This window comes from Parambassis ranga, chromosome 1 (assembly GCF_900634625.1).
Source record: "Parambassis ranga chromosome 1, fParRan2.1, whole genome shotgun sequence".
Lineage (NCBI taxonomy): Eukaryota > Metazoa > Chordata > Actinopteri > Ambassidae > Parambassis > Parambassis ranga.
The window spans coordinates 14,243,585-14,255,558 of record NC_041022.1 but is presented as its reverse complement, the minus strand read 5'-3'; the positions used below and the strand labels follow the sequence as shown (position 1 = coordinate 14,255,558).

General features: G+C 37.8%; 2 protein-coding genes across 2 annotated transcripts; both read left to right on the top strand.

The window, feature by feature from the left end:
• The first annotated feature begins 437 nt into the window (after positions 1–437).
• On the top strand, positions 438–7,169 carry frg1 (FSHD region gene 1). The gene is made up of 9 exons (XM_028403687.1): positions 438–570; positions 1,359–1,423; positions 1,544–1,666; positions 3,021–3,078; positions 3,375–3,489; positions 4,432–4,536; positions 4,743–4,834; positions 6,270–6,380; positions 6,985–7,169. Exons 1-9 carry the CDS (start codon positions 512–514, stop codon positions 7,019–7,021), a joined length of 765 nt encoding a protein of 254 aa, XP_028259488.1. The 5' UTR covers positions 438–511; the 3' UTR covers positions 7,022–7,169.
• A 989-nt stretch (positions 7,170–8,158) lies between these two features.
• On the top strand, positions 8,159–11,768 carry asah1b (N-acylsphingosine amidohydrolase (acid ceramidase) 1b). The gene is made up of 14 exons (XM_028403785.1): positions 8,159–8,316; positions 8,446–8,492; positions 8,878–8,968; positions 9,050–9,136; positions 9,221–9,299; positions 9,384–9,458; positions 9,532–9,577; positions 9,662–9,806; positions 9,900–9,954; positions 10,034–10,115; positions 10,530–10,661; positions 10,935–11,058; positions 11,148–11,204; positions 11,294–11,768. The coding sequence occupies exons 1-14, from the start codon at positions 8,248–8,250 to the stop codon at positions 11,381–11,383; spliced, it is 1,179 nt and encodes a 392-aa protein (XP_028259586.1). The 5' UTR covers positions 8,159–8,247; the 3' UTR covers positions 11,384–11,768.
• The last annotated feature ends 206 nt before the right edge of the window (positions 11,769–11,974 follow it).

The window sequence follows — 11,974 nt, the reverse complement described above, 5'->3', positions numbered from 1 at the left end:
TGTAATGTGAATGACAGAGGTAAATATCTTGTTGTTAGCTCTAGCTCTAAAAAACACTTTAAAATAACAAAGTCATATGTGATAACAGCTTGGAGCCTGGCACAGTCAGTTTCCACTGTTTTGAGGGTCTTCTTGGTGGTTCTTGAAACTAAATTTTAACTTATTTTTTTTTTACTTTGTCATGATGGTCTCATAAGTGTTTAAGGCTAAACATTATAATATATTATCATATTGAGGCTGCTCATTTTTGAAAAAGAATGACACTTCCAGAGAGGGGCTAATAATAACTGTTTATCTGTCTGAACCGCAGCAAAAAAGGTACATGAGTGTTAAGTTTATCATTGTTCTCTGAGAACATAATACTTTATACATTGTCTTGGTTTATTCACTCGTTTATTCAAACGCGTTTCGCACAGACCTAACTGTACCTCCGCGGCCACCGTAGTGGTCGAAATCGGAAACAGTCAGTGTTTACTGCTCGTTGTATTAAATAGTAAGGTACGGCGAAGAAATGGCTGAATATTCAAATGTAAAATCTACCAAACTGGTCTTGAAAGGTCAAAAGAAAGGGTAAATATTCATGTGCTTTAATACTATCAACACGTGACAGCTGTGCACTATTACTCGCTGCGAACTGTTTGGATTTCACTGCGATGTTTAGCTAAAATGCTAGGCTAGGCTAAAACGTCGGTGTTGTGAATAGCGTGCTACAACGTTGCCTTACAACTAAAAGACTTGTTGTGTTTTTATCCTGTGTGTTGCGTTTAATTAACTGTCTATCAACACAGTGATAGAAAATTACACGTGAAACGTCACTTTTCTTTGTCCTAAAGTAACTTTAGCATTCATACAAACAACCAATCTGACACATTCACTATGTAGAGTTTGATTAAAAGATATAAATATTTAGTTCAGATCACATTTTAAAAAAATAAAACATTCAGTAGAACCACTGTTCAGTTTATGAAACTTGTGAACACAATCTCCCACCTCTTTTCGAAATCCAGTCAATGTTGAATAATCAGAACCAGATTAAAAGTTATTCAGATGTGAAATACTTGTGTGGACATACAATGTGTAGATCTTCATCAAACAAAAGACATCATTCAGGGGAGACGAGCTGTAACATGAAGAAATAATACTGAGTACTGTTACCTTTAATTAAATAAGTAAGTGAAGTGGAATAGAGCTGTCATTCCCTAATTTTGAGATAAAAAATATTTTAAAGACATTTCTGCATTTATCATTAATTGCATTGTTTGCATGTAGTCATAGATAATGCAGTGTAAAACATGATTTGGCATGTTGTCAAAAGTAATTGTTCTTAAAAGTAGAATAATGTCCTTTGTTTTCCACAGAAAAAAGAAGAACACAGATAGGAAGAGAAAAGCCACAGATGATGGGGGAAAACTCGATATAGTTGGTATGTGTGTTGTCTGTAGAGTCACATAAAGATGGCAATAGAACATCTTATTGTAGCTTTTAGGCACACAAAGGAGCCATACACTATTTCATTTCTGTCATGTGTCTTTCTGCTCACTAGGCGGTTGGTGGGCTGTTAGTGCCTTTGGGGAAATTACAGGAACAGTTGCCATAGAGATGCAGAACAACTCCTACATCCATGCACTGGATACTGGGCTCTTCACAATAGGTGCACCACACAACGGTAAGAGGCGAGACTGGAGTTACTTCACAATTAGAAAATATTAAATACTTTATGAGCTTTATGCTTCATGCAGCTTTTTAATACCTTTCTTTTTGGTTGATGGCATTGTACATTGTTTTGTGTTGGTTGGAATCCAAGTATGCCACAGTAATGTTACATTGAAGAACATTATTTTGATATTGCATGTACTGCAGGTGTTGTGAAAGGATGATGCTGTCATTCCTTAAAGCAAGCTGAAAAGGCTGAGCAGGGGCTGAGTTGAGGAGAAGGACAAATCTAGCCCTCTGAGTTTTCACTTATTTGCCTTAAGGCACTTCTAATGGAACTCTCTGAAACAGTCTGCCTGGGAAAGAGACTTCTAACAATTAATTCAACGCACATTTAGTTAGAAGCGTTTAAAACAGCTGGGAGATTTAAACATCCCAATTCCCTTTGTAGGCCATCACCCTTTGCATGCACATTCCCAGATTTCTAAAAGATGAAAGAAGACACAAACTAGCAGTATAGAAAATAAGATTAGAGATTTTCCCCTTTTTACTGGATCTTATTTGACAGATAGCCCACTGTGGAAGCTGCAGCCTTTTAAAAAGCTGCAAAAATCTTCACCGGCAGGTCAACAAAAACATGTCAATGTTCTTTCACACAGACTCAGGAGGGTCACAGTTTGACATATTCCAAAGATAATCAACCTTTTGAAAAGCAGCAAATGTCACATTTTACCTCAGCTTTCTTAATACTTTTATTCATTAGCATCACAGAATGGGCACTTCTTTGACTGGGTGGCCCGTGTGTGGAACCGCAAAAACCTCAAAGATTTGATTTATGGTAAAGGTCAGGAAGTGGCCTGATGACAGGCAGGTTAAAGTTTTATGAAATTGTGAGGACCTCAGGAGAACTTATAATAAATAAAAAACACAATATATTTTTTTATCAGTGCTGGTAAACTATACCCAGATCAAAACAGCTCAGCATGGCCAGAGGGGTTTGCATTATCACTTAGAGGAATGCCTAACTAAAATATTAATGGATACACTTAATGTTATGCGCATTTTAATTGCTGTCTACAACTTTTTTACTGTTCTTTGTGTATTTTTTCTTTGAAAAACAGAAAGAACACTTTCTAGTACATGGCTACAGGTCATGTTTGCATGAGTAATATTTTTTTTTTTTTTACAATAAGTTACACAGGGCACCCCAGAGCAGTTCCTTCTTTTGCAATGGTAAATAGGGTGAAGAGATAGCACTAATAAACTTTCAAATTCCTCAAAAAAGTGACATTGGGTTAAAAACTTTAAAACAAAAGAAGCTACAACATTTTGAATTGCAGCACTAACAATAGTAAAATCTGTGTCAGATGATGAAGGACCAGACCCTCCAGAACAGTTTACAGCCATCAAGCTCTCAGACACACGGTGAGTATATGAAGACAAACTGCACATTGGATTTGAATCTTTCACCTATGAATTTATTACCCTATTTCTACGTTTTATATTAAAGATCTGTCTCTATTGTCTGTAGTACAAGTGTACAACTCAAAGAAAGGATTTGCTCCCACTATCAGTGGAGCAATGATTTTGGTGTTAGATCTTGGAATTATACATTGACGTTATCAAGTCTTTCCTATAGCCCTTCTCTTAGGAAAATCAATCTTTTCTGAATACAAGCTTATCCTCTCTGAGGGATTATTTTAGTATTTTCTCTGGTGCAGGCTAGCATTTAAGTCTGGATATGGAAAGTACCTGGGTGTCAACTCTGACGGTGTGGTAGTGGGACGCTCTGATGCCATTGGTGCCAGGGAACAATGGGAACCAGTTTTTCAAGACGTGAGTAAATCTATAATATTTCTTCTGCTAATCTATGCTCAATAATACCATGCAGAAGTGATATTTATATTCACCACTGGACATATCTATGTAGTTGACACAAAGCTTAAATATTACCTTTCCTCAAATACAATTATCCAACCTCAGTGGAGATCAGACCAATTGTGTTGATTCATTCAGAGAATTTGATGTGTTGTTTTGGTTTATTATCTCCTCGTCCCTGTATATATGATACACATTGCAGTTTCTCAGGGGGACACAAATATCAACAAAGGTATCACGTTATATAAATATAGGAAAACTGATATAACTTAATATAAATGCAAGAAATCAGTATATAGTATACTCCATATAACTACTATTAAATTACCAACTAGTGATGATAATAAATAATAATTTGGTTGTAGCTTTAGGAATATTGTGGGATTTTATAGACCATAAAAGGATTGGAACAGTTTAACAGAAAAGTTAAATTGCTTTTGTTTTAGGTAAATGCAAATCAGCAATACTTAGCTAATAGTGTTAGAACAGGGTAAATCATTTTTGGTTTCTATGCCTATCACTATTTTTTTTTTACATCTACTGTAATTTTAACAACCCGTTTGAATTAAATAACTCCTATTTTGCACCTCTGCCACTTAAAAAAGACTATTTTTTTGCCGCTGTCCTCCATATTATAGCAGATGAGAGAGAGCCCATGACAGAGAACATTCATCTGTAGCCATGAACAACTTATTCTTCATGCAAAAGGCATCTGCCTTATCACTGTTTGCCTTGATGCTGTGTTGAAACCATAAACAACCTGCTTGGCCCAACCTTGAGACTATTTTACATCAAATATCAGGCAACCTTTCATGCCTGACACAACAACCAATCCCACAGCAATTCTATCTAATCTACTGCCTCCTCCTCTGTGTTCTTTCTGTGTTCTTTCTGCCTCAGGGCAAAATGGCTCTTCTGGCAGCAAATAGTTGTTTCATCTGCTACAGTGACAGTGGGGACATTGTGGCCAAGAGCAAGGCAGCGGGGGATGGCGAGATGGTGAAGGTGATGTGTAAATTGTGTTCTTTCACAAGGTTGCATGTTAATCCTTTGATTTTGTTTAAGCATGCAGTCTCTGTGGGGACCTGTCTGGTGAGATGGAAGTGGGGAAGTTTTTGTGACCTCACTTCAGGCAGTTCAAAGGATTGGTATTTAATACACAACCTCTCTCTCTTTCTGTTTTTTTTTTCTTCTTTTCCAATGATGAGCAGATCCGAACAAGCACAGAAAGAGAGGTCAAGCGCAAAGATGACCTTGCAGATGAGGACAGGGGCAACGTGAAGTCCTGTGAGGTCAATTATGTGTACGTAGCCTCCACTGTTTATAACTATATCGCTCATTTAATACACAAGCTGCCCAGTAAGAAATAAACAAAAGAAGCCTATGTTGGATTCTGTCTGCATATAATGTTATAATTAACTGTCTGTTATTCCCTGCTCGACAGACTTTTTGTGTATTTAATGTGCAGTTTAAGCCAATCACTGGTTCTTTCACCAGGAGGGCCGAGTCAGTTTAAAGAAGATTTTAAACTCAGTGAGGCCTCGACGTGATTAAATGATTAGGAACACAGCCACACACAACATGACCATAAATGGAAAAGTCCCTTTTACTTGTACTAAACCCCTGTAATATCCCTAAAATATTGAAAAAAGTGTTACCAAGTCCAACAACAAGTTGTACTGATTTTTACATCACACAGCAATATGATGTTTCCAAAACTAACTAAATGTAGTTTTTAACTCAGCACAGGCTTGCTGAGCTATGATGTTGCTTCAATGTAATTGTTATAATTCTGTGTTTCAGAACAACTTCATAGTTTGATCAGGACACCTTGCAGCCTTTTTTTAAAATTACTGCTAAAGCACTTTGTTCTCAAATTGTGTCGCTTTGCAGCGACAAGATTTGACAACAAAATCAGATTCCTAGACATAAGATAACACCTTTTAAGCATCCGCCTCATCAATCCCATGCCTGAAAGGTGCAATTGATGCTCTGCTGTTAGGCTGTGATGAGAAAACAGGCAACACCACATTTTAGCTTCTGATGCTGCAAGTGTTTTATATACGGCCTGTCGGTGGCCTATTAAGTTCCAGGCAATATGTCTGAAGCTTTTTTTTTTGCGTGGCATGCTTTGGTTTGTGTTCCCTCTCTATTATTGGTTTTAAATGAATGCTGAGGAAATGGACTCATCATGCTGACATGTTGATAATGGCTGCCCTTGAGCCTGTGCCTTGATGTAGTGTTTAGTGTCTGAATGCCTTTCAGGATGGAGTGGAGCTCAGGAACCATAAAACACAGGCAGAGCAAAAAGAAACTAAATATCAAAGAAGGCTCTGATAGCGTGCCTGCGATGTTTATTGCACTGTTTTGCAAGATATTTAAATAAATTATTAAAATAAGGGATTACTTGAAGTGGTTCCTATGACTTTATATTATTCATACCATGTTTACTCGAGCAGTTCTACCTTTCTAAAAGCTTTAGGCTAACTGTCTTTGTAATAAAAGCCTCTGCTTAAGTTTCCTTAATTCAACAGTAACAGCACTGTATGCTGTGGCAGCTGGTAGCTTTAGCCCATCAGCATTTTGCTGCCATTGTCAGCATTAAATACTCTTTAGGCGATACATTGTGAATGTTTTTAGCTCCTGACATTTTGTGTGTGTGTTTTTGAATTGGGCAGCAAGTCATCCTTTGCTTATCGTTTTATAACCACCTCATTATTTTTCTGCATGAACTACAGGAAGAAGTTCCAGAGTTTCCAAGATAGGCGGCTCAGGGTAAATGAGGAAGACTCTACCAAATTGAAGAAGGCCAGAACGGATGGAAAGTTTCATGAAGCTTTGCTTGACAGGTGTGAAAATTAAGCTCATTATGTATTTATTGTCAAATGCTTGAAGTTTTTTTAATATCCATTAGGCCTGTTTTATTCTCACAAGAACAGTTATACAAGTTATTTAATTCAAGTCGCCAATGAAGTTTTTTTTACTTGAAAGAATGCCCTCAAATTAGAACTGGATTTTACTGAATTTAATTAAAGGCTGTGTGTGTATTTATTGGAAATCAAACATCAGCCATTTTATTGGCTTTCTATTGTACTCTGTTGAACAAATACATACTGGCTTTCAGATTTTCAGATTCACTTTGTGCACTAAATGCTTATTCACTCACTTCCAGTGATTCATTTTTTAACATAGGTTCTGATAAAAACTGATGTTTGATTTCCAAATGCTTCTGAAGAACTGCCTCTTCAAATGGTTCTACTTATAAACATACAATAGAATTAATATATTATTCATATTATCCTAGAAGCATCAAACAAAACTGCACCATCAGCTGTAGTAAAATTATACAGAAATTAAGAAAAAGTCACAGTTTGTTTCCTTTGTTGTTAGATTGATAATGATTGAACTGATATTCCACCAACACTAAATGTTTTGTCTGTTTTTTTGTTGCAGGAGAAGCAAAATGAAAGCAGACAGGTACTGCAAATGAGGACACTGGATCACTGCCCGCCTTTTTAAAATGGCGTGATTTTCTTTCTGTTTTTAAAATCTCAGTTTTCGTCATTGTTATGGTCTATACAATTACTTTTACATTTTTTTATTATTATTTTGAATAAACATATGACAGTCAAATGAGATTTGCTTGTTCACTTCTTTTGCTGTATTTCTGGTGACTCAGCGGCCTCTACAATGTAAATGATTAACTCTAAACTCACTTTAGAGTTTACTCAAGAGTAAGTAAAAGCAATGCACTGTTTTTCTTAAAGAACTTAATGTTGTATGTATATTTATCAAATGGTCAGTAAGATACATATGAACAGAGTGATCAGAATGTGTGGTTTATTTTTTTCTGGGAGTCTGAGACATTGCTGCTGTTTGCAATGAGTGTATGACAGATAAATGTCCTTTAAAGGATAAAGGAGACAAAGAGTAAACATAAAGAGTTTACCCTCTGTATGGGGTGTTTATTCTTAATGGATTACTGATTGGTCCAGGAGTTCAGTGGGCTTAAAATCACCAGGAAAGAGTACAAGTACATAAAATACAGTTCACAAAGGTCTACAAATAACTAGGAAGGCTGACAAAGCACATACACGGAGAAACTTATTCAAGATGTGACAAAATGAATAAATGAAAATAATCTCCTTGGAATGCTTGGCCACACACGTGTGCACAGGGAAGTTTGCTTCTTTATCTTCCATCTTTCCTTTATTTGTCCATACTGTGGCTAAAAACTATGTGAGCGGTTGATAACTGATAGTAAACCAAATGTAAAGATACTCAGTGGAGCTAAGCGGTGGTTAACAAACATATTGGACACTATTTAAATAGAAAGAGCATGTGTCACATGAGGAAATAAAACCAAACAACCACATGAACGTTCTTGTCTTATTTCGGTTCCGCATGGAAACAACCACTGGCCTGACACTAAGGGGTGTTATGTTACTTGTGTTCCATAGAACAGTCATAAGCTGTCGCTATATGAGAAACAGTAAAGGAGTTGTTATTTTTTGTAATGATGGACAAACATGCGGTTTTATTCTGTGATAATTAAGACAGAATTCGTTTAAATGTTCTTTTATCCGTTTCCGGTTTCCCCTCTCGTGAGTAGAAGTGAGCTCGCCGTCACGAGGTAAACAGTCGCAACTTCCGCACTAAACTTCATGTAACAACAAACCGACGCAGGGCGGACTGTTTGAGTGAAAGCGTCCAAAAATGGGTCACTGGGTTTTTCTTATTTTTGCGGCTTTATTTTCCTTCACATCGACTCAGTTTATACCGCCGGTAAGCTTCGTGTGTTACATTTTATTCAGTCAAAGCTCGGACGTGTTGTTTAGCAGCTGCATGGAGTTGAATTGATGTGTCATGATCCTTCAACCTAGATTTACTGTTTGTTCTGTCATTTATTTACAGTATACAGAGGAATGTCGCACAGATATGTATCCACCAAACGGCCCCACGTAAGTGATGTTCGTCTGGAAATGTTAAAGGCAGTAATGCAGTTGAACAACGTCAGTGATACCTGAGACCTGCAACCTAATGTCATTATTCGCACATTGCTTTGAATATTTAGTGTTTGTTTGGAACTGCAACCATACATCTGCATTGTAGAGACCCAGCAACGACAAGAAATAAACCAGAGCTTGTTTTACATGGTAGTGATCTTGTTGTATTTTCTCCCCATTCCACTAAACGTGTCATATTTTGCACATTTGTCCACATGTTTTGTTTCATTCATTAGTTAATTATTTGGCCTGTGTCATGTGAGCATTCCACCCAAAATGCATTATAGGTGAGAGGAGGAAAAGAAAAGCAGCCAAACATGCCTTTCCTCTTTCTGATCAGGTTCAGAGGAGCTGTCAGTTGGTACACGGTGGACCTTGATTTACCACCTACCAAGAGATGGACGGCTCTAATTACCAACAAAAAAACTGATGTAATTCCTTCATTTGAACATTTTTTTAATTCTCTTCCAAGAATTCTCTCTTTTTAACCCTTGTGATCTTCTTCTTATCAGCTGGTCAACATGATCCAAGCCATCAAAGACTTGGCTGATGCTTTCGTGCCCAGTGGCAGGCTGATAGAGCTGGTTGATATCTCACTGGTGAGTCTCATTTTTGCTTTGAGTGTATTTTGTGGTCATCAGGATGTGTTTAATGACTGCAGTACTTTTTGTAATGTTTTGTAGCCTCTAGTAGTGGACACGCTCCCAAACCCTTTCAAAGATGAAATCAAAGGGATTGCAGAGGTTTCTGGGATTCCTCTTGGTAAATAAATCAATGACATACTGCACCTAACTGTCCAGTTAAAGAAGGCCTTTCCTCATTGCTTTCTTGGTTTTTGTAACAAAGGTGAAGTCGTCTTGTTTAACATCTTCTACGAGGTCTTCACTGTGTGCACATCAATTGTTGCAGAAGACGATAAGGGTGAGTAGAGAGGATATAGTTTAGAATCAATACAGAGTCTGTTTTAAACAGTGAAATGACTTTGCTTCTACAGGTAACCTCATTCATGGCAGAAATCTTGACTTCGGCTTGTTTCTCGGGTAAGAAAAGTTTATAAGCCTTACATTTATATTAAGTCTTGGCTGTGGTTTGTTTTAAAATAAAACAACTCTGCCTCTTCATAGCTGGGATGTGAAAAACAAGTCCTGGATCATTAGTGAGAAGCTGAAACCTCTAGTGGTCAATCTGGACTTCAAACGGAGCAACCAGACCATCTTCAAGTCCACTAACTTTGCTGGATATGTTGGCATGCTGACCGGCATCAAGCCTGTAAGTCATTTCATGCCATGACTCAGTCAGCATAAAACATTATTCAAAGTGAGTGAAGGCTTTTGAAATAGATTTTCTTACTTCCTGTTTCAGCACATTTTCACTCTGACTATGAATGAACGCTTCAGCCTGAATGGTGGATACATTGGTGAGTCTTTATCAGCTTGTACACACATTATAAATGTTTTAATGACCATTTGTCACCATTTTATTCTGTCCACATGCAGGAATCCTGGAGTGGATCTTGGGACAAAGAGATGGGATGTGGATGAGCTTCCTCACTCGCTCAGTCCTTGAAAATGCTAACAGGTATCCATTATTTCTTTTTACATTTAAAAGGTACACTGTGAACCACTGATGACCAGCAGCACCTGGACAGCAGCATAATGAAATGTGTGGAGGCAGTAAATATGCAGTGAAACAGAGAAGATAAAGAAAACAAAGACTTTGCTGGTGTTTTTATATTTGGTACAAAATGCATTTATAGGTAAAACCTTGTGGTTAAACTAAACCTTTGCTCCAGAGCACTGCGTTTTTTAAGCTTATCTAAAAATGAAATGCCTGAATGAATTCAGCTATGGTGCTATAGTCATATAGCGTTAAAGCTTTGACATAAAAAACAAACAAAGTGGGAGTTCAGGGTTTCTAGGTTAATATGGCCTCTTCATGCCTTCAAGTCAGAATGTTTTTGTGCAGCAATGAGTCGTCTTTTATCTCCACCAGCTATGAGGAAGCCAAAAGTCGCCTGGCACAGACCAAGCTGCTCGCTCCAGCTTACTTCATCCTTGGAGGAAACCGTACTGGCCAGGGCTGCATCATCACCAGGTCCAGGCTGCTCAGCATTGATGTCTTGGAGTGAGTATTGTAGCAAAGTTTTAAAGGATTTAATGTCAGTGATCCAGAGTGATTAAGATCCTGTGTGCTTTGGCTTTCTAACTCCACAGACTAAATTACCATTCAATAAACGCATCAGCCGGTCTTGAGTAATACAGTGCAACTCTAAAATATATCAAAGGGCACTGACACTGCTTTCCTCGAGATTATCTCATGACACTTTCTCAATAGGGAACTGCTGTCATGTCACCTGATTTTACCACATACTGAAGTTTGAAGTGCATTTTGCTGCAGGATTGATGTGAAGCTTGGCCGCTGGTACGTGCTGGAGACAAACTATGACCACTGGAAGGAGCCTCTGTTCTTGGATGATCGCAGGACTCCCGCAATGAAGTGTATGAACCACACCACACAGACAGTGAGTACCGCTGACACACACCTCTCAGAATAAAGCTTTGTCAGACCAGTCATGTAATATTTTACCACACGTTTGATCCACTTTTTTAGAACATCTCACTGAAGACCATGTACGATGTGCTCTCAACCAAACCTGTGTTAAATAAGGTGAGCCTTTTGATGACAGTTTGCCATTTTAAATTGTGACCTTAAGTCAGTGTAAATGTTTTCATATTTCTTTTTATTTCTCCCTTCAGCTGACTACCTACACAACTCTGATGCAAGTATCTGAAGGCAGACTGGAGTCGTATATAAGAGACTGTCCAAACCCTTGCATGCCCTGGTGATTCCTCCCACTGCTGAGGTCACAGCTTTACACTGCACTGCCTCTTAACGGCCTGAACTGGTGTCTGTAACAGGGATGATATGTTGCATTACAGATAATTCTTTGAAGATTTCACAATACTTACTCCTACTTTTTCTGTTCTAAGGGAAGTGAAACTGTAAATGTTTTGTACTGTAAATATATTTGTATTGTAGGATGCTTATCAGTGGAACTAATCAGCCCCTGACATAATTCAATGAAAGCAAAACACTGTTCTGTCAAATATCTTCAAGTTCAGCTTTAAGGAAAAAAGTCAGTCACCACTTAACTGACATTTCACACTGAACTGTGTTTGTTACTGCTGACCACTTCCACTTAAAATTGTGTTTAATAAAAGGATTCTCACATTTGTGTGTGTAATATTTTTTTTTGCAAGTTGGCTGCACTGTAAGCTCCATGGGGGTATACTAGGAAGCAGTGTCCTCCACCTTATTGTGTCATTCATTGGGCCCTTATTTGCATAAAGCATGTTGTTTTCTCTGTTGAAATAAAAATTATGGCAGCTGTGGTCAGGTCAATGATAAGGTGATGTCAGATCCCTGCTCAGGTCAGG